Source organism: Onychomys torridus, chromosome 21, assembly GCF_903995425.1.
Source record: "Onychomys torridus chromosome 21, mOncTor1.1, whole genome shotgun sequence".
NCBI lineage: Eukaryota > Metazoa > Chordata > Mammalia > Rodentia > Cricetidae > Onychomys > Onychomys torridus.
The window spans coordinates 3,064,908-3,090,286 of NC_050463.1; the positions used below are offsets into that span (position 1 = coordinate 3,064,908).

At 39.9% G+C, this 25,379-nt stretch overlaps 1 protein-coding gene across 2 annotated transcripts in view; it reads left to right on the plus strand.

Moving 5' to 3' along the window:
• Positions 1-1,264: 1,264 nt before the first annotated feature.
• The window catches only part of LOC118571781 (zinc finger protein 431-like), a 44,018-nt gene continuing 19,903 nt past the window's right edge, over positions 1,265-25,379 (plus strand). For both annotated transcript variants that reach the window (XM_036171042.1, XM_036171043.1), the window contains exon 1: positions 1,265-1,793. In XM_036171042.1, coding sequence (XP_036026935.1) covers positions 1,764-1,793 — 30 coding nt within the window. In that variant the 5' untranslated portion in view covers positions 1,265-1,763. The remainder of the gene's footprint in view (positions 1,794-25,379) is intronic.

Consider the following 25,379-nt stretch of genomic DNA (forward strand, 5'->3'; position numbering starts at 1 on the left):
CAGAGTGAGTTCCAGGAAAGACACAAAGCTACACAGAGAAACCCTGTCTCCAAAAACAAAAACAAAAAGAAAAAAGAAAAAGAAAAACAAAACAAAACAAACAAAGAATTCATAGTTGAGATAACCAATGAATGTATTCAACATGGCAAAGTCTTTACACAATATTTCAGTGTTCTTAAACAACATGAAAGAAATCACACTGGAGAGAAGGTCTATTAATGTGGTAGAGCATTTATATATAAAGTCATCTTCACAAGCATGAAAGAATACATCCTAGAGAAAAATCCCTTGATCCTTATAAATCAGGTAAAGCTTTGAACACTGGGCACAGAATCCATCATTTTGATATGCCAGTACCACGGGGTGTCCACCAAGACCATCAGTAGTGGTAAAGTGGATCCAGTAAGAGCCTAGAAGTTATGTGTACTCTAGAGGATGGAAACAAAGAAGTGACCCAAGCCCATTGGAGAATCGCTGAAGATTCCGCGTGGATCCCAGTCACTAGAAATTGAATTAACTTATATAGTCAGACTTCATTTTTGCTTTTTTCAGATTTTGACTGCCATGCTTCTTCCTCTTGCATAGAGACAGTATTTAATTTAATTTTGATTTTTCCATGAGCCATATTTGAAAGGCTTTCCATTTTTTAAACAGATTTTTTTTCAATTTTTAGTTAGATTGCATATTTTTAAAGACAAACTTCAACGTGTATGAATTTGTAAAGACTGTTTCACTTTTATTAAAGTTATCTATGTTTCTAACACAGGATCTTGTGAATGAATAAGAAAGGAAATGTTGTGGCTTAATAGTGCCATATTTGTTGTCAATTTAAAAAGTGGTCAGTTGTACTGGCTAGTCCTATATCAACTTCACAAACATGCTACAGTTATGAAAAAAAGGAAACTCAATTGATAAAACACCATAAGATCTGCTTCTAAGGCATATTTTTTATTAATGATTGATGGGGAGGTGTCCTAGGTTGTATAACAAAGCAGGCTTAGCAAGCCATGGTGTTAAGAAGCAACCCTGCATGCCATCTGCATCACCTCCAAGGTCCTGCCCCATTTAGGTTTCTGTCCTGACTTCCTCCAGTGATAAACAACAATATGGAAGTTTAGGCCAAATAAACCCTTTCCTCTGCATTATGCTTTCTGGTCATGGTGTTTCATTACCAAAATTCTAAGACATGCTATCTCAAAAATCCAAAATTAGGTTTGTGGACAGATGGCTCAGCAATGAAACACTGACTGTTCTTCCAGAGAACATGGTTTCAATTCCCAGCACCAACATGGGAGTTCACAACTGTCTGTAGGCCTCTTGCAAAGTATACAACATCCTCACACAAACTTAGATCAAAACAAAACACCTATGAATATAAAGTAAAAGTAAATTATTTTTAAAAGAATATATGAATTTATAGAACTTTCCCTAACATAACCTGTACTCATCACTACACAATTAAATCTTTTGTTGTCTTCATTCACATTAAGAGAACTGTGTTTACAGTTACAATAAGAAGTCAGAGTCTATTCACAGAAGGATAGAAAGCATTCAATTCTTCAGTGATCATATAGGAAATTCCATCACCTCCCAGTGATAAAAGACAGACACAATAATGGCACAACTTCATCATCTACAATATAATAACATGGCATGTTGAGAATTTGACTCAGTTGTAAAGCTGCTGTTGGGTACCCAAGTTGGTTCCTATCACCCACATCAGATGGCTCAGAACTGATATAAAGCCTTGTCATGGAGATAAGATGCATTCTTCTGGCTTCCTAGGGCACCAGGTATGTAAATGTTGCAAAGACAATTATATGTTGGTGTGTGTGAGACTCTATGGCACCAGGTTGCTCATTATTGCTTGGTGGTGTTGCTCAGTTAAATGTTTGACCTATCCTTTATATGCCTGAATGGAAAAGCATGTGTTTGTCCCATCATATGTTCTATCATTGTATACAACTTTAACTCATGAGAAATTCACTCATGTAACCTTTCTTAACCCACAGAGTATAAATTGTCTCAGGCAGTGAATAAAGTTGGCTATTGTTTGATACTTTAATCGTCCATATTTATAAGCCCCATTCTCCCAGGGCCCATTACCACTACCGCCTCCCTTACATACATATCCTCCATTTTCTGAAATTTGCCCTGGAGCATGGGGTGAGTAATTTACTGATCAGTCTAATCTTGAATTCTGTCCATTTTGGTGACTATTTAGAAGAGCCTATGATAAAGTTGACTTCACGTACAATTTCCTTTCTGGCCTCATGAGGTATGGTTGGTATTTCCAGTGCAACAACAGCAAAATCATAAGGTTTAACACCTAATTATTTCACTAACCAATCCATTTAAACACTAGTAGGAGAGATGGAGTTGGAATATCCTCACATTCTATCTATAGAGGCAAAAATTAATTACAGCTATTTCAATCCAGACCAAAGAACAATCACTACTAATTAATATTCCTCAGTATCAGTGGACTCAATTCCAAATTAAAAGACAAAGGCTATCAGAGTGAAAGAAAAACGAGATCCATCATTTTTGCTGCCTACAGGAAACACACCTCACCACTAAAGATGGACATTAAATCAGAATAAAGTGTTATAAAAAGATTTTTTAATACAACTGTGCCCAAGAAGCAGGCATGTGTAGCTATTCTAATATCTAAGAAAATAGGCTTCCAAATAAAATTCACCAAAATATTTGGGGAGAGACACTTTAAACTCATCAAGGAAAAAATCCACCAAGATGACATCTCAATTCTGACTATCTCTACCTCAAATGCAAGGCCACCAACATTTGTAAAAGAAACATTACTAAAACATGAACCATGCATCAGACCCCACATACAAGTAGTAGAATTCAATCTCCCACACTCAACAATGGACAGGCCATCCAGACAGTAACTGAACAGAACAATCATGGAAAAATTAAGACATTATGACTCTAATGGACCTAACAGATAGCTACAGAATAGTTTACCCAAAAGGAAGAATATACCTTTTTGTCAGTACCCTATGGAACCTTCAATGAGGTTGTCTATACGCTCAACCCCAAGGCATGTCTTAATACATAGAAGGAAACTGAAATAAACCCTGTATCTTACCAGATCACCATGGACCAATATTGGACTTCCACAGCATAAGCAACAGAAAGCCTGAAAACTTGTGGAAACTAAACAAATCCCTACTGAGTTACAAGAGAGATTTGTCCTGACTGGGCCAGGCAGGAAGACTCTAACTACAAATTGCGCCCAACGTGTTTGCAAGAGTTTCCACCTAAAACCTGAGAAAAAAAGATTCTAAATGGAGCTAAAAACAGCTTCCTAGTTGTCTCTCTCAAGTTAGTGGCAGCCTGCCAGTTTGAGCTACTATATGGTAGGTTCCTGGCGGGTTCCTGGCATGTGTGTCTGACCTGCAGTGTGGCAGGAATGAAGAATCTACAAGGGGCACTTTACTCTGCTACATGGTGGATTTAGCCTTTGCTAGTAAGAAAAAAAAGTTTCTGGGCTATGTACTGCATTGATAGAACTGCTTTGTAAGACTGAATGCTGCTGTGGCTGCTGGCTCCGCCCACCTCAGCTTTCCAACATGGCAGTGGTACAGTTTACCACCAGCTCTGGGTCTGGAGCCATGTGTACCATCAACTATCAGAAGCAGTTCTATCAAAGCAGCATGTTGCCCAGAAACCTTTTTTTTTTTTTTTTAAATTACCAAAGGCTAAATCTACCATGCAGCAGAGTAAAGTGCCGCTTGTAGATTCCTCATTCCCGCCACTCTGCAGGGCAGGCGCACACACCAGGAACCGGCCATAGTACCTCAAACCAACAGTCTGCTGCTAACTTGAGAGAGACAGCTAGGAAGCTGTTTTTAGCTCCGTTTTAGAATCTTTTTTGTCAGGTTTTAGGTGGAAACTCTTGCCAACATGTTGGATGCCATGTGTAGTTAGAGTTTTCCTGCCTGGCCCACAATCAGGACAAATCTCTCTCAACTGCCAGGCCCATAGACACTCAGAATCAACCAAGTAAATACACAGCAACTTATATTGCTTACAAACTGTATGGCCATGGCAGGCTTCTAGTTATCTACTTCTTCTATCTTAAATTAACCCATTTCTATTAATCTATACTTTGCCACGTGGATTGTGGCTTACTGGTGTCTTTACATGTTACTTGTCATGGCGGGTGTCTCCTCCCACAGCATTCCCCCTCCCAGAAATCTCTTCTCTCTTGTCCTACCTATACTTCCTGCCTGGCCACTGGCCAAACATCATTTTATTTATACAGAGTGATATCCACAGCAGTCTATTTCAACACATTTGTTTAACCATGAAAACATAAATAATATGACTACAGGTTTGATTGTTATTGATGACTAAATACTAACCTGCACTTTTTTTTCTGTTTTCTTTTTTCTTTTTTTTAGATTGTATTTGTTTTATAATTTCACATATGAGCCATGGGTTCCCCTCTCTACCCCCCCCCCCCATGCAGCCCCTGCTTCCCCCACCCCCTCCCCTCTTTTCTTATCTCCTTCAGGGCCAAGACTCCCCTGGAAATTCAGCTCAACCTGGTAGATTCAGTACAGGTAGGTCAAGTCCCCTCCTTCCAGGCTGAGCAAAGTGTCCCCGCATATGCCCCAGGCTCCAAACAGCCAGCTCATGCTCTAAGGACAGATCCGGGTCCCACTGCCTGGGTACCTCCCAAACAGTTCAAGCTATTCAGTTGCCTCACTTATCCAGAGGATGTTATCCATTTGGGAGCTCCACAGCTTTTGGTTCATAATTCATGTGTTTCCATTAGTTTGGCTATTTGTCCCTGTGCTTTTTCCAATCTTGGACTCAACAATTCACATTCTTACAGTCCCTCCTCTTTCTCGTCAATTGGAGTCCTGGAGATACACCAGGGGCCTGGCCAAGGATCTCTGCAAAAAAAAAAAAGTCCCCTCACTGCATAATATTTAAAAAACTAAACGTACAGAATAAAGAAAGAATATTAAGGGCAGCAAAGGAAAAAGGCCAAGTGCCTTATAAAGGCAAGTCCATCAGAATAACACCCGATTTCTCAATGGAGACTTGGAAAGCCAGAAGGACCTAGACAGATAAAATGCAGACACTAATAGACCATGGATGCCAACCTAGACTAATATACCCCGAATAACTTTCAATCATCATAGATGGAGTGAACAAGACCTTCCAAGACAAAAACAGATTTAAACAATACTTATCCACAAACCCAGCCCTACAGAAAACACTAGAAGGAAAATTCCAACCTATGGGAAGTCACATACACCCTGAAAAACACAGGAAATAGATAACACCACAGCAGTAAACCCCAAATAACAGAAATACACAGACACTACCACCAAAAAATAAAAATAATAACACGAATGAACAATCACTGGTCATTAATATCCCTTAATATAAATGGACTTATTCACCTATAAAAAGACACAGACTAACAGAATGGATATGAATACAGGACCCATCTTTGTGCTCCATACAAGAAACACACCCCAAATTCAAAGATAGACACTACCTAAGAATAAAAGCCGGGGAAAAGACTTTCCAATCAAATGGTCTTAAGAAGCAAGCTGGTGTAGCCATTGTAATATCCAGCAAAATAGACTTCAAAATAAAATTAATCAAAAGAGATCATGAAGGACATTACATACTCATCATAGGAAAGATCCACCAAGATGAAGTTTCATCTAAACATTTATGACCCAAACACAAGGGCACCCACATATGTAAAACAAACATTACAAAGATTAAATCACACATAAAACCCCACACATTAATAGTGGGAGACTTCAAAACCCCCACTTTCACCTCTGGGCAGATCTGCCAAATTGAAACTTAAGAGAAATATTGGACTTAACTGGTGTTATAGCCTCCATTTCTTAATTATTCATTACATTTTTACATGAGCTGCATAAGCATAATACCCAAAACAAGAGTAGAAACAGTGTAACAAAAATAATTTTAAAGTTGTATAAATACAACAAAATCATAACAATGTAAAGTATTTGGTATTAATAGTTGTCTTTTTAGCCTTTATTCCTATACCTCCCCAAAATGATGACAAAATCCATATCACATGGAATGACCAAATCCACTCACCCAACCCCTAGGGTATTATGGCATTTTGTTCTTTAGACTGTTTCTTGCTATTTGAGGGTGACAGTATCTTTCGGGGACGCTGACAGTGTTGAGATAATGATCAAGTCCCAGGAAAACTACTTGTAACATTTGTTGTCCAGTCTCTGTGTAATGGAAAATTGAAGAGCTTATCTGACATCTTGCTGGAGTACTCTGTGTGGTGGGACTCCCTCTGCTAGCTGCTTTGAAGTTGTTCTAATGAGTTTTGTGAAAACTTTAATAGGGGCATTCTGAGAAGCTGGGTGACCTGGGCTACTTGTCTTTATTGGTGTTTGTTCCTTTTTTTTTTTTTTTTTTTCCTGAAAGCACACAAACGTTTAAAGGTAACACATGTCCTTGCCTTAATGTAAGCATGGAATGTATTATGCACAATTCAGTTATGAAGGATTTTTTCTTTTATGTTTGAGCAGATAAAAGGCATCCATCAACTTTATGTCAGTTTGGACTGTATAACCAAATCAGTATGAAAACTCTGTAGCCAACAAGATGTATCATGTCTCATACAGTTTCAGAGCTGTTCCCATGTAAAGGAATCAGAATCCATGTCACTTGCCTGGTAGTTTTCTTCTTAATTTATTTCTTTATGTCAGTGGTCAATATTTTCAGGGGATCTCTCCTGATCACACCTGATCTCTATTCATTTTGAAGGAATCTTCAGCCTTTCATTTCCTGTGAAAACAAAAATTATAACCTCTCCCAAAATGCAATTCGTTTTCTGTATTCCATTTAAAGTTAAGCCATCCCTTAAATACCCAGGCTTATTTAATTCAGCAGTCTCTTTTACAATCCAGTGTTCACAACAGCTATCATTCAAACATCAGCATTTAAAAAATTCAAAGTCAACACAACACCATATAGGATGCAGAATCCCTGTTTATTTCCCATCTTTATGTGGCTTTTTTTCTTTTATATTTACATTATAAAATTACATTATTTACAAGCTATTTATTTGTTCTGTGATTGACTAGACCCATTTTATGTTCGTTTTTATACACTTAAGCACATTTTATGTACAATATAATGTGTTTTGATGTTTTAATTCCATCCAGACCTGTCCGTAATGTATGCCTGTAGTATTTTCTGATCTCCTGAGCCAAACCTCAACTGACCAGGCTCCACTTAGCACCTGACACTGGAGACTGGTTCTGCCTCATCCTCAGGTCCAAGAGTCAGCCTTATGCAAACAGGCTTGGGCAGAGAGCTGCATTTAACTGGGAGACAAATTTACCACCCCAGCTCTGGGAAATTGATGCTGTGGTACAGCAGGTGTTTTTGCTTACCAGGCTCTTTCAACTTAATCTTGTGGCTGCTCGAATGCTTGCAGTATGGCAGAACTCTGCATCTGTATGCCAAAAGTGCCAGGCTACTGGGTATGGTGATATTTTACTTGTGCTGAAATATGATTTTATTTGTAAGTTAATAAATAAAGTTAGACCTAATAGGAAGCTATTGCAGAAATGGGACAGTGGTGGTGCACATCTTTAATCCCAATCACATGGCAGGCAGATCTCTGTGTGTTCAAGGATCCAGCCAGCATGGAGACACGCACCTTTAATTTCAATACCAACCACAGAGACCTAGAGGTCTGTATAGACAGGCAGAGATGAGGAGATCATGTGGTTGGGTTTACAACCAATAAGAAGGCAGAAAAGAAAGTCAATAAAAAGGCAGACACCCAGGAAGTAGGCCTCTTTCTGAGGGGAAGGAAGGCAGTGGCAGTGAAGGGTTAGAAAGTGTTTTTAGTATCAGCTCTTAGCTTCTGCTACTACCTCTTGGGTTTTTAACTTGACATTTGGCTCTGTGTTTCTTATTTAATAAGACTGTTACGTCTACAATTCGGAAGCCATGTCGCTTTTTATTTTGTTTTCTTTTTTCAGGCCCTACAGGAAATACAGGTGACACATTGGGCTTCAAATGTAGCAGGCCTTCTTAGGCTGCCGGCCCCAAAGCATGATGTGAAGACTTACTATTAGTTATGAATGCTCAGCTTTAGCTGAAGCTTGTTTGTAGCTAGCTTTTCTAGCTTCAATTCACCCATTTCTAGAAATATATGTGCTGCTCTAAGACTCACTTACCTCATTTATAATGTCTCCGTTCTTCTCTCCTGTTTACCCCATGTTGGCTACCTCGCTCCCCTTTCTTCTTCTTCCTCCTTTTTCCTCTGTCCACTAGCCCCACTTATCCCTCCTCTGCATAGCTAATGGCCATTCAACTTTTTATTCGACAAATCAGTTGACTTAAGCAGAACTTTACATACTTAAACAATTTACATAGTTAAACAAAAGATTCCACAACATACCAAATGCAATACATCTTGACATAGTTAAACAAATGAAAAATGAGTGTACACAGTGATCAAATATACCACTACAAACCTCTGATCGCTCAAGGGGCTGTCAATGACTGTTCAACCACTTCTGCAATCCACATTAGCATGTGCCTACACCTGGTATTTTCCAAGGTGAGGTAGAAATGAGTAGCCCTGGGAAAGTATATTACCTGCACTAGAAATCATATAGTGAGCCAGACTGAGCATGCCATTCAGGTGTTAGTGTAGCTTAAAGAATCCTCAGTGGAATGTCTGCAGGCAGGACACAGGATAAAATTCCCTTATAGAGCAGTGGAGCACAGCAGTAAAGCAGCTGGACAGGTGATCATCATTTCATTTCCACTGCTGCTGGCTGATGCTTCAGCACCATCATAGATTCCAGACAGGGGTGTCAAAAAGTGGACAATGGACTGCGGGGCAAAGGCCAATGTGCCGTAGATCCATTTGGACTCCAGGACAAAGACTGACACTAGTGGTCCAAAACCCTGGGCTTGCAGAGCCTGCACAATCTTTGCTATTTGCTTTTTGAGATAGGGTCTCTCTTCTAACCCAGGCTTTCCTAAATCTCACAGTGATCCTCCTGCCACAGTGTGCTCAGTACAGAGGATAGTTGTGTGCCACCCTAACTTCTGTTTATTTAATGACTAAATGTGAATAATTAATACAAGTCAGTCATGGTGGTGCAGACCTTTAATCTTAGCACTCTGCAGCAGAGGCAGTGATCTTTATGACCTCTAGGCTAGCCAGGTCTGCGTTATGGGTTCAAGACCAGGAAGGGTGGTAGAGTAAGACCCTGACAAAGAAAATGTAATAATAGGGGCATGATGTGAAAACACTTTTCCTTCATTTGGCTTACCTAATTTTCAGTAATGATGCAGAATTGAGAGACAATTAAATCTGAGAACTCACATTTAATGTAGGTAGCAAAATATGTATAATTTAGCTCTCAATATCAAGCGGCTGTCTAGTAAATATGGAGTGATTAAGTAAAAATTCTTTGATTTTGTAAGGTTTAGTTGACTAAAATTTTTTATTTACATTTCTGGGTTTTTTCTACAGAATAGGTTTTTAAGAGATTGTAGATTTTTGCTACATTTTTTTTTTAAATCAGAGTTTGCAAAATTGAACATCATAGTACATTTTCTACAGCTGGCTTGCTGTATGGTTGTCCATGAAACTGACAGGTTTTCTTTGTCCTTTCTCAGTTTCATAGCAAACCTGACTAGTGCCCCAGAAATATGTCCTGAACTCCCAAGAATTTGGTCAGAGTTAAGATCTGAATCAGTAAGTAGCTGGTCCCAGCAAAGGTTTTAGGTACCACACTTCTCTCTCTGGGTGTGATGGTGGGGTCCCTCACCCCATTCTGCAGGCTGCCATGGTGCTACAAAGGAGGTGCCTAACCTGAAAGTTACTCTGGCCCTACTGGGTAAGACCTGAGTTCAGACACTTTCTCCTGAGATTGCAGGACCTGCAGAAGCCTCCATCACCAAGTCAGTCTGGACTTCCTGTAGTCAGCCTTTCAGGTGCTGGGGACACAGGCCTAGAAGCATAACAGGGATGGGAAAGGAGTGAAATGTCATTTCACCTGCCCAGAAAGAAGGTCCCTGAGTAGCTCACTTGCATAGTCCACAGGAAGGGGTGGCCTGCCCTGGATTTGACATAAGAATATGGAGGTTCTAAGAAATAAAAAAGGAAAGGACATGGCTGCTACTAGGTATGGTGGAGGAGAAAATTTGTTTAGATAAAAGGCAGAGTGCAGGGATAGGCAGGGACATTTGAGGGAGTTCAGAGCGGACATGAGCTTGAACAATGTGAGAAGAGGAGCTAGGGGAGAGGAGAGACAGACCAGGAGTTCAGGAAGCTAAAGGACAGAGGGGGAAAATCCAGGTTACAGTAGTGGTTGGTTTATGTAGGGAAAGACAGCGCAGCCCCTGGGCTGGAGAAGTTCTTGGCAGTGGAAGGGGCTTACCAGCCCTGCCCTGTAACAGGTAGGGGCTGAGGGATGCAGGTAGAATCTGGCAGACAATGTCTTGCTTGGAAATGGTCATTAGGCACCTCAGCCATTTGTCCCTGGTTTGAGACCAAACACCCTGTGTCCAGGACGAAGAAGTGCCTATCTGACTGCAGGAAAGGTGCAGGGACGACCTTGCAGTCCAGTTCCAAGTTTTGCAGCAAAGCCAATTTCAGCCTGTCATGGACAGCTCTGGGCCTTAAGGCTCAAGCCAGATCTGGGAACCTGTGTGCTGTGTCCCTTCATGGTACTCTGTCCCTAGGGGAGCTGTTCCTGTCACTCAGGACACAATAGCCAATCAGGGCCTCCAGTCCGAATAGGGTGGGCATTTCCTGTCCGCCATTCTTCTTGCTTGGCGGCTCCGAGGCTGAGTGAGACTCTCTTGTTCCGTGTGCTGAGCTGTGACCCGCTGCCTGGAGCTGTGAGGAGAGCGGGGCGAGTTCGGAATGCGCCATGGTGAGTGAGGGACCTCCGTCCCCACGAGGGGAGGAGTCGCGGGTGCGGGGTGGATCCCGGGGTTGTGGGAACCGACAAAGGCGGCGGCCCTGGAGGTCTGAGTTCCCTGCTGTTCCTGCAGCTCCCAAGTCCTGCAGCCTCTGAATAACTTGCATATGCCACAGCGGTGGCGGCGGGGCCTACACAGAACACAGGGATGTGGGCACTGTGCTTGGGTATTTACTTATTGTGACATCAGCGTGTAGTGCGCCCACATGCGCCCCTTGTGTTATGCCTGGTGGAAGGAAGACTGTTAACTCACAGAGCCCTGATCACTGTAGTGGAACTGAATATTCAGGTGTAGGATCCTTCTGCAGTTAATTCTGTGCAGAGTGTAATTTTGTGTCATTAACATGTTTGCAAGGTAGTCCATTCACTTGTGTCTTAAGGTCAGGCATGCTGGGTTTCCTGGCCTTGTAAGTCAAAATTGACTCTATATTAATTGTATCGTTTTAAGTGTTCTCTTTGACCAACAGCACATAGTGAGTTCTAGGCCACCTAGTGCTGTATAGTGAGAGCCCATTTTGTGTGTTTGGGTTTTTTTTTTTTTTTTTTTTTTTGAGTCAAGCTTTTTTTGCCTGGTATAGGTTATGGAATTAATCTTGAGTTCCCTGCAAATAAGCAGTATGTTCTCTTAACAGCTGAGCCATCTCTCCAACCAAAAATCCAAGTATTAAATCTTTAATTTTAAAACCACAGTTTTACTTTCTTAAACATTTAAAAGTTGAATCTTTTATCAATATAAAAGCATGCAAACTATTATAATGATCTATATGAGAAAAATAAATTAACATGATACACTATTAATCTTCAAAAATTACATTCAAGAAACTTGTCTCCGTAGAGCGAAGACTGTTGTCAACTCTACTCCATACATACATACATGTGTGTGTGTGTGTGTTTGTGTGTGTGTTTGCGTGTGTGTGTGTGTGTGTGTGTGTGTGTGTTTGTGTGTTTTAATGGGGACTATGGGGATTCAGACCCTGATAGTTTCCTCCTAGGGTTCAGGAAGAATCTAAAACCAGCTGATAATTAATCTTTGACAAAAAATAATGAATCTATGTACATGAAATTCCTTGGTCCATGTACTTTATTATTCTGTGTCAGTTACAAGCTTATATTCTGCTCTCACATTTAGCTCCTTTCTTGCCCAATTACTCTTTACATTTATCTGTTGTCCCCTCCAGGTTCTATCTTAATTCCTTCATCTAGTTCTGCCCCTTCTAGAGTGTCATCCATCTAGTTCTTTCCTATATGAGCTCCTCTCCCATCTCTCCTTCTCTCTCATCTTGTTCTTCCACATCTTGTTCTTCCCCATCTGGCTTTTCCTCATCTTCCATCTCATACCTCTAGTACTTTCTTCTAGCCCTTCAATGTAGTTCTTCCCCATCTCAGTTTGTTCCTCTCAAGTTCTTCACCATCTAGTTCTTCCATTCTCTTTTCTCTTCTCTGTGCCGTGCCCTGGAAGTCCCAGTATATGAAGGGAAGTTCCAGCCTAATTGTGTAAAGCTATTACTTAACGTCCACCTGACCTAGGAGATCTCTCCTTGTGGAATTTACCTTAAATCAGGAGACTTGCATGTTGCCTGTTGTCACTGTTAGTCCGTGAAAGTTGGTCGACAACCTGTGCGGTGTTTCCTGTAGTCCTTGAAAGTGGCTAAGGGAGGTATCTGATTCCAGAGCAAGCCTTTCCTAAGGCTGTTCTCCAAATTCCTGGAATGTGCATGTCCAGAGAATGATCAGTACACACTGTTAGCCCTTCTTAGGGAAAAGTCAATTGGGAAAACTATGAAGGCACACTTGATTTTCATATCAGAAGACAGCTGATATATAACAAGCCAAATAACACCAAAAGCTCCTTGGAATTTGGCTTCCTCTGGAGGAAATCCTTGATCCCTCCAGGTAGTGACTTGGTCATAACCAGCTGAATTCTTATGATATATTCCTGTAGCCTGCAGCAGTGTATGTGTTTGTGTGTGTGTGTGTGTGTGTGTATGTCTCACTGTGTATCTTAGCTGGCCTAGATCTCAGATCCATCTGTCTCTGCCTCCTGAGGTCTAGAATGAAAGGCCTAAGCTACCATATCTGGCCAGATTTATAACATATATGTAACATTTACATAAACTGTTATAAGCTGGTGGGTTAATAAGTAAATAATTGCCTTCTAGATCTCAAGTAAATGTATTATGTTCATTGCATGCTTCTTTTTTAGCTTTCATTTGCTTTTACTGTTCTTTATTTATTAAATTTTTTTTGCATTTATTTTACATACCAACTAGTTTCCCATCCCTCCTATCCTCCTGTTCCCTACCTTCATCAATGTATATGCTTGCCAACTTCCCTCTCACACCAGAAGAAGGGTCAGATCTATTGGAGCTATAGGCATGGGAGACAACCATGCTGGGTGTTGGGCACCAGACTCAGGTCGTCTGCAAGAGCAGCATAGTCTTGACAACTCAGCCTTCTCTGCAGCTACAGCAGGTTTCTGAAGCTGGTGAGCCAGTACCCTTGGAAGATGGTTTTACTTAATTTTACTTTTTGTTTGTTTTTGTTTTGTTTGGAGAAAGCATTTCTCTGTAGTTTTGGTGCCTGTCCTGGATCTTGCTCTGTAGATCAGGCTGGCCTTGAACTCACAGAGATCCACCTGCCTCTCCCTCCCTATGGCTGGGATTAAAGGCGTGTATCACCACTGCTGGTTTAACTTTAGTTTTTAATGACATAAACCTGGTAGTCAAACACATCCACTCAGTGCTACTTGATACCCTCAAATGAACAAGAGGTCTTATAGAATTCTGGCCATGTTCACAAGTAAGATGCTACAAAGAAACATAAATTTATACTTTGAAATGACCAGATACTCCATGTGCTATAATGTGAAGATACTTTGCCCCAGCAAAATTACTTGGTAAGGGAAAACCATCTTCAGCCACTGATCATCTTTTGCATTCTAGTCTCTGTAACAGTTGTGTACAATTGTGAACAGTTGTGACAATGGTACCGCTTGCAACTGTGACCCATCCTTGAGCTATCAATAATTGTCCAGGCATTATATAATCACCATTGGCATGTGACTCCACCTTCCATTTTCCACATTTAGGTAGAAATGAGTATCATTTTTAGTCTGGATTCAAATAGCACTAGTTCTTTTATTCCTCTTAAGATAATGTAAAAGGATTCTTCAATGCTGTCCCATAGTAGAGCTTAAATAAATTGTTTTGTGCAAAATTAGGTATTAGACATTTTGATTTTGATGAAATTCCACTGGAAATACCAAGAGCAGCTCATGAGGCTGAGAAAGAATTGGCAAATGAATTCCTTTTTCCTGTAATGTTCTAGCTTGCCTAGTTTGTAAAGTTAGCATTTTCATAGGTTCGCATATGTCCTCATCAGGAAATGAAGGGAATTTAAGATTATGTAGATTATAGAATTCCTCACTACATGCTTCAAGATCATCTTCATGCCAATGTGCCTAAGTATTTAAAGGAGGTTTCAGTAAGGGAGCAGTAGGAACTGTCTCCAGGGAGGTTGTCAATGGCACTGTGATTCCTTTAACTATGCCATGACCTTTTTACTTGTATTAATACGGTTGGCAATCCTGCTTGTTGATCATGAGGCTCTGCACTCAGGAAAATGAAATGATTTAGAGGGGGAAATTGTAGGACAAAATGCAGGCCTGTTCTGGTAGTTAGCCTATCTCATACACTGTGCTTCTAAGTAAGAAGTGTGGCTCATCATGCTCCTGAATATTCCCTGAAGTGAGAACATTGAATTAAATATTGAGAAACAATCAAGCCTAAAAATTATTCTCAGTGCTGGTTTTTTGTTTTTTGTTTTTTGTTTTTTTTGTTTTGTTTTGTTTTTTCTTTCCTGGAAAGATCTTACTAATTCATGCTCACATGCCTGGAATTTAGTATATAGAGCATGTTTGCCTATGGCTCCCTGGTGCTAATATTAAAAGTGTATGTCACTGTACCCAGCCTCACTGTTTACTATTTAAATATCACTACCTGGAGAATGTGTCTTTGTAGAGATGAAAATGGAAGAAGACCCTCAGCTATTTACTGAACTTGAGGCCAACCTGAGCTACTTGAGACTATTTCCACCCGAAACAAACCAAGGTGTGTGTGGTGGAGCACAGTGTAATATCAGCACTCAGGTGGCAGAGGTAGAAGGCAGGAAGCAAATTTTTGTTAGAGTTGGCATAGAGATCCAGACCAGTCAGGACTGCATGAGCAGACTTTGTTCCTGAAGCAACACCACAAAAGATGCCATACCCTATGAAAGTAGAAGACCTACAAGTGATTAAGGTGCTTGCTTCTGAGCCTGAAGCCTTGCTTCAATCCCCAGGACCCACCTGATGAAAAAAATGACTCTGACAATTATTCTCTGTCTTCCACATGTGTGCAACCCTTAAGTCACCATGCATGGAAGAAGGGTTTTCGGGATGTAGGACAGGGGTACAATACCTGACCAAGCATGTGAAAGCTCTGGATCCCATCCTAGCACCTCAGAAAACATCTTGCTTGAGTCAGAATTCGTCTTTGCTGTCCCTGATCTCCTGAACCTCCCTGTGCAGCCCATGCTAGTCTTGATGCAGAGATAACATGCGTGTGCCACCTAATCGGCTTGATATATTGCTTAAAAGTCTCCTGAAGAGTTTGGGTAAAGACTTCCTAATCAAACAGAAGTAGTAACAGCAGAATGCGTGTACACTTCTCTTGCTCCAGGAGTTCAATCCAGCAGGACTTAGGCTCTGGCAGCTCCTTTCTGTTCTCCCCAACTTGAGAAGTCACTCATCTGTGTTCCCATTTAAGCCACTTAATGTCAATCATCGGAGTGCGTGACAGTCTTATGTTAACTTGACACCAGCTAGAGTCATCTGAGAGGAGGGAGCCTCAATGAAGGAAATGCTTCCATAAGATCTCGATGTAGGCAAGCATATAGGGCATTTCTTTACTTAGTAATTGATTGCGTTATGCCCAGATATCAACCCCAAAGAGACCACCAAAGACTGAGGATGTCCAGAATGCAACAGCAAGGTTTATTCTATAGACAGAGCCTAGGCAGGGAACTCCTTCCTACATCCAATACAGTGAGGCAGGGAGGAGTTTCTCTTTCTTTGTGAGGCTAGCTTTTTATAGGCATAAACCACAGAATTCTTTTTCTACCCCCGCCCCCCATTAGTATCAGTTCTTTTCTTTTTCCCAGTCTTTCATCTTTCATCTGTTCAGCCACTATGTCAGGAGCTTTACGAGCTGTCTCCAGAGTTGGGATCATTTATGGCCAATTAGTCCCACCAGGTGGCTGAACATCCTGATTTTGTACTTGATATCACCATCTGGGAACCTGAAACTGGCCTTAATTTTATCTAAACTAATATATCCTGGTTTAAGCTTCTCTTTGTAGGGAAAAGAGTGGGGGGTCTGACTGAGGTTTTACAATTGGGAAGTTTTACAATTCATGGGGGATGAGGTCTCCCATGAGCTGGTGGTCCTGGGTTCTATTAAAAATTAGGCTGAGCAAGCCATGGATGGTGAGCAGGTTAGTAAGCAGCACCTTCTATGGCCTCTGCATCACCTCCTGCTTCCAGGTTCCTGGGCTGCTTGAGTTCCTGTCATGCCTTCCCTCAAAGCATTAGGCACAGGAGCCTTTGTGAGGAAAAATGCTTATTTTTGACCTCACCATGCCATGAGCACAACTCTCCTGATTTTATTGTCTCCATGGAAGGCAGAGTTGCTATCTCTCAAAGCCCTAGTTTCTCTGGGGACTTCTTGAAGTATTGTCCTTCCCACTTACCATGCAGTGGTAAGATTTTACTGGAGTTAATTTTGCACAGTTCTTAAAATCTGTGTTATTAATACATTAGCATATAAAAGACACAGTGTTCCAGACACTTATGTTAGTAAGGCCATACTGGGTATCCTGCTCTCATTTGTCAACAGTGACTGTATTTCAGTTGTGTTCTTATGTCTGTTTGCTCTAAAGTTCTGTTATCTCTTTATTCTTTCCCAGACAGTACAATCTTTATGGTAGTTGCATTTGAAGTTTTGAAGTCGGATGATGTCTTTAGTGTACTACATATTCAATCTTGATCGTTTTTTACATTCATGATGTCCTTTTGCCATCAGTTTAATATTGTTGATAGCATATATTACACTTTATATTCAACTTCTGTTAAGTCTATAAATTCTGTGTTTTCCCAACATTGACATAATAGGCAAGAGGGCAGCAAACCACAGGGATTCTTTGTTGGCAAGGATGGCCCAGCTGCCTGCTATGACAGTTCCCTCCTCCATCAGACACAAGACCTGGTGGTACCCACACTTCTCAAGGTTTAAATGTGCCCTGTCCTTTAAAAGTACATTTTAATTAGATTCCATGAATATAGGAGGAGATGGTACCTGTGGCTTGGACATGTAGGCTCCATACAACCAAGTAATAGAGGAAAGAATTCTGTGGCTTAAGTTGAGTCCATCCATGAGTCTTACCACAAATTGTACATGTGGAAGCCAAGCTTTGTCCTCCTGGTATTTTACCTTCTTTGTTTGTTAAAGTGTATCACTGTAGGTTTGCTTTGTGGTTTCAAAAGCCAAAGCAAGGTTTCTTTCGGGTTGCCTGTCTATATCAGGATATTGGTCTCAGCCCCATGCTTGCCCACCTTGATGCTGCCATTCATGATGATAATGGACTAATCCTCTGTCTGTGTAATCATGTCCCATCATAAAAAGCCTTGAATTATAACTGTCACTTTGTTCATTGTGTTTCCTCACAGCAACAGTAATTAGGATAGATGCTTTGTGTAGTATTTTGGCATATTGTCTGTATGTATTGTTCCTGTATCCTGTGAAAACAAGTACAGCTAAATTAAAGAGTTGTAGACTGTCTTAATTTACATGTGTGACTGAAGGAGAGCCTCTATGACTCTAGTCCTGTATTATTTTCAATACCCATAATACAAGAGGCCCAAGTATGCTTGAGACATGTTGTGACCAAAGTTATAGGATGGGTGCAAAGCCCTTTCAGCAAAACAGTCACTGTTTTCCATAAGAATTCTTGAAGGTCAAAGTACTCCTGAGAACTGGTTGTTCATTCAAATATTACCCCAGATACAGTGACTCTGCTAAATTCCTACATTTTCCCCTTTTGTTTTAGCTAATCTAATTATGTTGAAGGTTATGCAGCTGCACAGTGAAGATAGTTCATGTACATAAGTCACAATATATTTGAAAAGTGTTAAAATTATTATAGTAAAACCAAGCATAACAATTGCCAGAAAAAGAAACTTATCAAAATGATTCATAGTGTTAAATGAAGGTATGATATCTGCAAGGCATAACATGACATCCATTTCAGACGCGTCAGGTAACTTAACTGAAAAGGTTTCCTTAGTTTCTTGTTGTAAATCATCTATTTAATTTTGCTGAGCCCAAAGTTTTGTAAATGCTCATGCAAGTCTCTAACAAATTCAGCAATTTAAGTTTTTTTATGAAGGGCTACTCATGCTGTTGCAACAGTAGCAGAGGTTTGGGTCCATGGTTATTGGATATCCTCTGCGGCTAATGTAATAAATCTTATCAGACCTGATAGGAGAAAAAAAATAGATTATTACCACTGGCCCTATAAACAGGGCTAGCTGTGGGAAGAGTGAAGACCGCCAGAAAGAATGCAATGGAGATGTGCCCTGGTCATAGTGATTAAGTTCTTCAGATTGTTTGTGGAGTGACCTGATTTTAGTTTCCACCCAGGCCAGATTCCTTGATACAGCAGCAGCACTCTTTCCCCAGGAACATGCAGGTGTCTTGTCTTGGCCAAGCAGGGAAATCAATCCCTCAGTGTCCTGCTTCTCCACAGTCTGGACAGGATCTTGGCTGCAGTTGAGGTGAAAGGCATTTTTTTTTTTCTATTGTGTGACTTGACTTGCTACATTTAATGCATGCTCTACACCAGATGGGACACAGGAAAACTTCTGACTACAGAGAATCAGTAATTATATTGAGATTTATTTAAGTCTAATAAAACCATTAGAATAGCATACAACTCTGATTTTTGAACTGAAGCATGTGGACTTTGAATTCCTTTTCTGATGTTTCCTGCATTATAACCAGCCATTTCTAATTTGCTTGTGTCAGCACAGAATGTAAGAACCCCAGAAATAGGCATTTACTCACCATGCTGGGAAGAACCCATTCAGTTATTTTTATGAATTGAAGTCTTTTACTTTTAGGGTATTTATTATTAATTTCTCTTAAATAATTACTACAGGATATTTTCCAGTCATCATTAAGTATTCATAATTGCATAATTTCTACATTAGTATAAGGTAGTACAATTTCAGCTGCATCCATTCCTCACAATTGATGAAGTCTTGTTCTTCTTATAATTAATTCAGAAATCTTTCCTCTGTAGTTTTTTAACTTTTTACTCTGTTTATGAGCTAAAAATATCCATTCTAAAATATTATCTTCCCTTTGCATAATATGCTCAATAGGGGAATGGGTAGAAAGGCATATTACCAAAATATACTCAGTTGTGAAATCAAATCCATCTATATAGTCACTCTGTATGTTTGTTTTACGTGGGTCAGCTTCTCTTCTGTCTCAACTGTTAAATGCCTTGGTCTATTTAAATCTGTGTCACTTTGCAAATTTTGAAACAAATTACTTAATTCTTAAGTAGACAATCCAATGGTAGACTGCAACCAATTAATATTCCCAATAATTTCTGAAAATCATTAAGTTTGTATAATTGCTGTCTTCTAATCTATACCTTTGAAGCTGAATTTTTTGTTTACTCAATATAAATCCTAGATACCTAAGAGAATCCCGTGGTTGAAATTTTTAGGAGCAGTTTGTAATCGATAATAAGGTAAGATCTTTCGTACAACAGCAAACACCTTTTCAAGGATATCAATATTAGAGGCAGCTATTAAGAAATCATGCATATAATGATAAATAATAGACAGAGTAAATTGTTTAGGAACTACTTCTAGTGGGTGATTTACAAAATATTGACATAGTGTTGCATTATTTAACATTCCCTGGTGAAGAATCTTTTAATTAATCACTTTATTGGCTGAGCATTGATATAAGTAGGAATGGCAAAAGCAAATTTTTCTCTGTTCTGTTCTTGTAAAGAAGTAGTAAAGAAGCAATCTTTTGCATGAACAACTATTATAGGCCATGCTTTACGTAATAAAGAAGGTAAAGGAATTCGAGGCTTGAAAGGATCTATGGGTTGAATTACTCTGTTTAAAGCTCTCAAGTCAGTTAACGTTTTCCATTTTCCAGATTTCTTTTTATTACAAATATAGGAGAATTACAAGCACTTATAGTTTCCTTACTGTGTATAGCATCTAACTGTTCCTGTATCAGTTGCTCAAGTGCCTACAATTTTTTTTTAGTTAAGGTAATCGAGCAATTCTAACACGGCTTCTATTTGCATAGTCTTTTTTACATAAGCCATCTATTAAAGCAGTAAAAACAATTTCTATAGGATTTTAAGTAACTTTAGGCAATATTTGCAGAGTATTTTAATAAAATTTTAAAAAGAGATACTTTTAATAGATCCCAAGTAACATGACAATGCAACTTGTCAATTATTACCAGTGTGGAACAAATAATTTTTCTGTATTTTATTTAGTGGAAAAACAACTTTTCTAGGCTATCAGTAAGAGATTATATTTTATGAATTTTTAACTTAGTAAACACATTATTTAATAAGCTGGCAGCCTGTTCTGTTTACAGCATTACATTTTTAAATGATTTAATCAAGCATTTCCAGAAAGGAACTTAATAAGAAAAGCCAAATTATCAGTAATGATAAACAGACAAGAGCATATGATAATATAGTTCAAAATCATGAATTTTGTTTTTAATTTATTTATTATGAAAAATAAACGTTCATGCAAACATCACTTAAATAATAAAGAGAAGAGAACAAGTTCCATGCAATGAATGACTAATACCTTTGGAAATTCAAACAGCATTGACTTACTCCTTCATCTCCTATCTGCAATTATGTTTTACTAGAAGTTGGGCTTGTTTTCATTCTTGCTTTTTCCCTTGAAGGGACCATTGATGAGTTATATTCATTACTAGAGAAAAATAAAACATTTGCCACAAAGGGACCTTTAATATTGAGTTATTCCCGCTCTGAGGGGAAAAAAAAACCAAACCAACATTTAAACCAAAATTAAGCAAACAAGGAAATTCTAAGCACTGGACTGGCTGTGTGTGCTTGCTCAGGCTGCATCAGTGATGCCCACCCAGCCTGTCTCTACAGGAGATGATAGGTAGAGTACAGCTCTCAGATACAAAAATCTTTAGTTTTTTTCTATTGTCAGAAAAAGCCTTTGTTTCTTCCTCTGTTTCTCCTTGAAGAGGCTTTTTTCTTTGGTTTGTTCTTCCTTATAGGCACTTTATTCAACATTTCCCTTTCTTCTACTAGGAAAACCCTCTTTTCTTGATTAAACATTTCTCCTTTTCCATCCTGAAATTTCCTTTTCGTATTTCCTTTCCTTCACCTTTCTCTATTGTGAAGGTACATTTTTAAACTTCGTTTCTTTTCTTTCTCTCCTGGAAAGATTCTTATTCCTTGATTTATCCTTTGTCCCAGGAGCTAATTTATTGTTGTCACCACTGAGATTGAGAATTTAAATTCTCTATATCCCTGCCCTATGTTGGAGTCTCTCCCACTACTATTGGCATATGTTACCTCCAGTATTGGGGTGTCTGGACCCTTCTTTCCTTGCCCCACATTGTTGGTCACCAAATGTCAGGTGTAAAGTGTAATGTGGGTCAGTTGAAGAAAGAAGGCACTCCCAAGATGAAATTTTAAGGCCTATGTGGCAGCAGGAAGTTCTAGCTTCTTCTGATGGACTGAACCCCAAACAGCTGTGTGGTTGTTTTGCTTTGCCCATGACCTTGGCCTGTACAGTCCAAGTGAGGCTGTGCTTCTTGCCATAATACATGACCTCTTAAATTAAGAGAGGAAGGAGAAGGACCAGTGGTTAAGAGCACTGACTGATATTCAAGAGGACCCAGGTTCAATTCCCAGGCCATATTGAAAGTTAGACAAAGTATTTCCTCATACCAAAGTCCCTAATCTTAATCTACATTTTGTACAGAAGGTGAGGATCACATGGATCAATGACTCTAGTCTTTTGTAATGTATTATGTGCAATACTGAGGAATCTTGTGATCATAGTGACAGGATGGCTGCAAAGTCCCTTCTGTAAAACAATCACTACTTTCTATAAGGATTCTTCAAGGTAAAAGTACTTCTAAAAAATGGTCATTCATTCTAATATGTACTGCAGATACAGCGACTATGCTAAGTTCCTACAACAGTAGAGTAAAGGAGCAACAATGAGGGCAGATATTAACGAAACCTGTGTGTTTGGAAAGAAAGTCAGTACTAGGTTGTGTTAGAGGGCAGTCATGGGCTAGAACAGAGGCTGTAATTATCAGGGGGGTCAGTGACATTAAAGAGAAGGCACAGGCTCTTGTTGAGAAATATAGAAAAGGTGTTGCAAGGGTACTGTGCCACCAAGTAAAGTGTCTCAATAAGAAAGGGAAAGGGAACAAGAGTCCTAGTCCTAGAAAAACCAATTCATGCAGAATTAATGCTGACCTGTTCCAGTGGAGCAGGGTCAATCCAAAACTTGAACCCCATGTTGACACATCATCCATGTGACTGTTCATCTACAATGATGACTGGGTTGCATTTTGAGACCACTAGATGTTGAGATGAACAAGCTCTGAGACACCTGCCATGAATAGCTGCATGCGGGGAGTGGAAGTAACCAAAGGTTACTTATGTGTGAGATGTGTCAAAGAGAAAGAGCCATCTAATTCTTTTCAAACTGAAGCCCCAGGTGTCTGATGCAGAGCTGCAGGGTGTGGTGTTTGCCCAGCAGGGTTTTAGTCTTGCCTTGGCCCAATCTCTTCTCACTTCCTTGAAAAGGGAATGTGTATTCTGTACCTTTGTGTGTTTTGTAATATCACCCATTGCCGAGATGAGACAGTGTGACCAAAAAGCAAATGGGGTGGAAAGGGTTTATTTGGCTTACACTTCAGCATTGCTGTTTATCACTGAAGGAAGTCTGGATAGGAACTTAAAAATGTAGGATCCCAGCTGGGTGGTGGTGGTGCACGCCTTTAATCCCAGCACTGGGGAGGCAGAGGCAGGTGGATCTCTGGGAGTCTGAGGATTACAGAGTGAGTTCCAGGACTGGCTCCAAAGCTACACAGAGAAACCCTGTCTCAAAAAACCAAATAAATAGAAAATAAATAAAAAAATAAAAATGCAGGATCCCAGAGTCACAGAAGCTGAATTAGAGGCAGTGGAGGGAAGGTGCTCACAGACTTTCTTCACATAGCTTGCTCAGTCCACCTTCTTAGAGAACCTAGGACCAGCAGCTCTGGGATAGCACCACCCACCATGGACTGGACCCTCCTCCATTAATCACTGAAAGAGAAAATGCCTTAGAGCTGGATCTCATGGAGGCATTTCCTCAACGGAGGTTCCTGCCTCTTTGATGCCTCTAGCCTGGTCAAGCTGGCATTAGAAACCAGCCAGTGTACATAGCTATAATATCTTTTTTGATTTTACAAGATAACACATTCTAGAAACTGTCCTCAATGTCAGAAGGAACTTTGTACATTCTAACAGTTTGGGGACGGTTACAGAATATAAGGATCTTTATTACTAGCCTAAAAGGCATTTTACATTATGGGTGAGCCTGTCTTGATCGGTGTCAAATAGTAGATTGAATGAAAAATCTCCCAAGTACACAGATGTATTTGAGACTTTGTCTGAGGTTTCTGGTTTCCTTAGGATGCGAATGGTATCTCTAGGATCAGGGGCCTTCCATGAGTATGTTGGTCTCTGGATATGGGTGTTCAGTGTTTTTACTACAACGACAATTATCAATGTTATGCCCAGATATTGGGGATCCCCAAAAGACCACCCTGGAGGCCAAATCCCACATGTAAAAGCAAAGAGACTTTATTCTCTTCAAGATCTGAGATTGGTTTCTCTGTCTGCCTTTATTTTCAGGCTCTGGGGCTTGATCTGTCTGTCCTATACAATGGTGAGAGCAGAGAGCCCTGAGCCCAGGCAGGGTAGGATTTTATCATAAAGGTTGGGGTACAGGGATTTGCAGGGTTCAGGACCGTGATTTCTTGACAATTCTCTATGGGTATCTATAAAACAACAATAGGTGTGTGCTAGACTCAGGGACATCTGGCCACTTTATCTAATGGTTGGAATGTTTGGGATGTTAGGTACTTTCCCCATCCCTGGGTGGATCACTGAGTGGTGTGAGCTCATGGCTTTTCCTGGAATCTGGGCATTGCCTTCCAGAAGCAGTATCTGGGCCTCTAAGCCTGTCATGGTAGCTGTGTGGTCAAGCTGTTTGGGGGCCCCTATACATCTTTCTGTAGTTGAAACTGAGCAGCTCTGTTCATTCTCATGCAGCCGCATTTCCAACATAACACACTCCACCCTTGAATAACTTAAGGTAATATAGAAGCAAATGCTTTTCCTTGATAAGACATTTTTTTCTGCCCTGATATATTTAGTTTATATTTTTGGCTGATAGAATTAGGCTTTACTATATGTGCTTTACCCATGTTTTAAAGTTTAAATTTTAGCAGAGATTTCCTTTTCTCCCAGCAGGATGACATGCATTCATGACATTAATACAGCTCTTCTGAATCATTACATTGCAGATGTGTAACATTCTGCATATCTTTATGCTTGTTTTAATATTTCTTTTTAGTTTTTGAAATGCATGCATGAGTCTTTTTTCCTGTATATATGCAGGTGTACCATGTGTGCCTGCTGTTCAATGAAGTCAGAGCAGAGCCCTGGATAGTCTTGAAATTGAGTTCCAAATATTGGTAGCCACAATTGAGTCCTAGGTACTGATGCAGGTCCTCTGTAAAAGTAAAAGGTGATCTTAACTGTTGATCCATATTTATATTCTACTGGGATTTTTGCTTGTTTGTTTGTTTTCTTTTATGGTTTAACAGCAACCTTTCTGTCACTAATGTTTGAGAGAATCGTTTTGATATGTGTGTTAGTAACGTAATAAAAATGAAATTTTACCATAGGAATATCACATTAGCTGTATAGTTCAAATGAGTCACTCCAGTTTTCTGAAAGCCAAGTACATTTTTTAGAATCTATGTTTAGTTCATTGAGAGTTTAGAGTGAGCCCCTTGTGCTCAATGTTTTTCTTTATTTGACAGGATCTCAGTATGTACATTTGACTATCATAGAAATCTCTACATAGACCAGGCTGCCTTGGAAATCACAGAGATTCACTTGTCTCTGCCTCCTGAGTTTGGGGATTAAAAGTGTGCACCACCATGC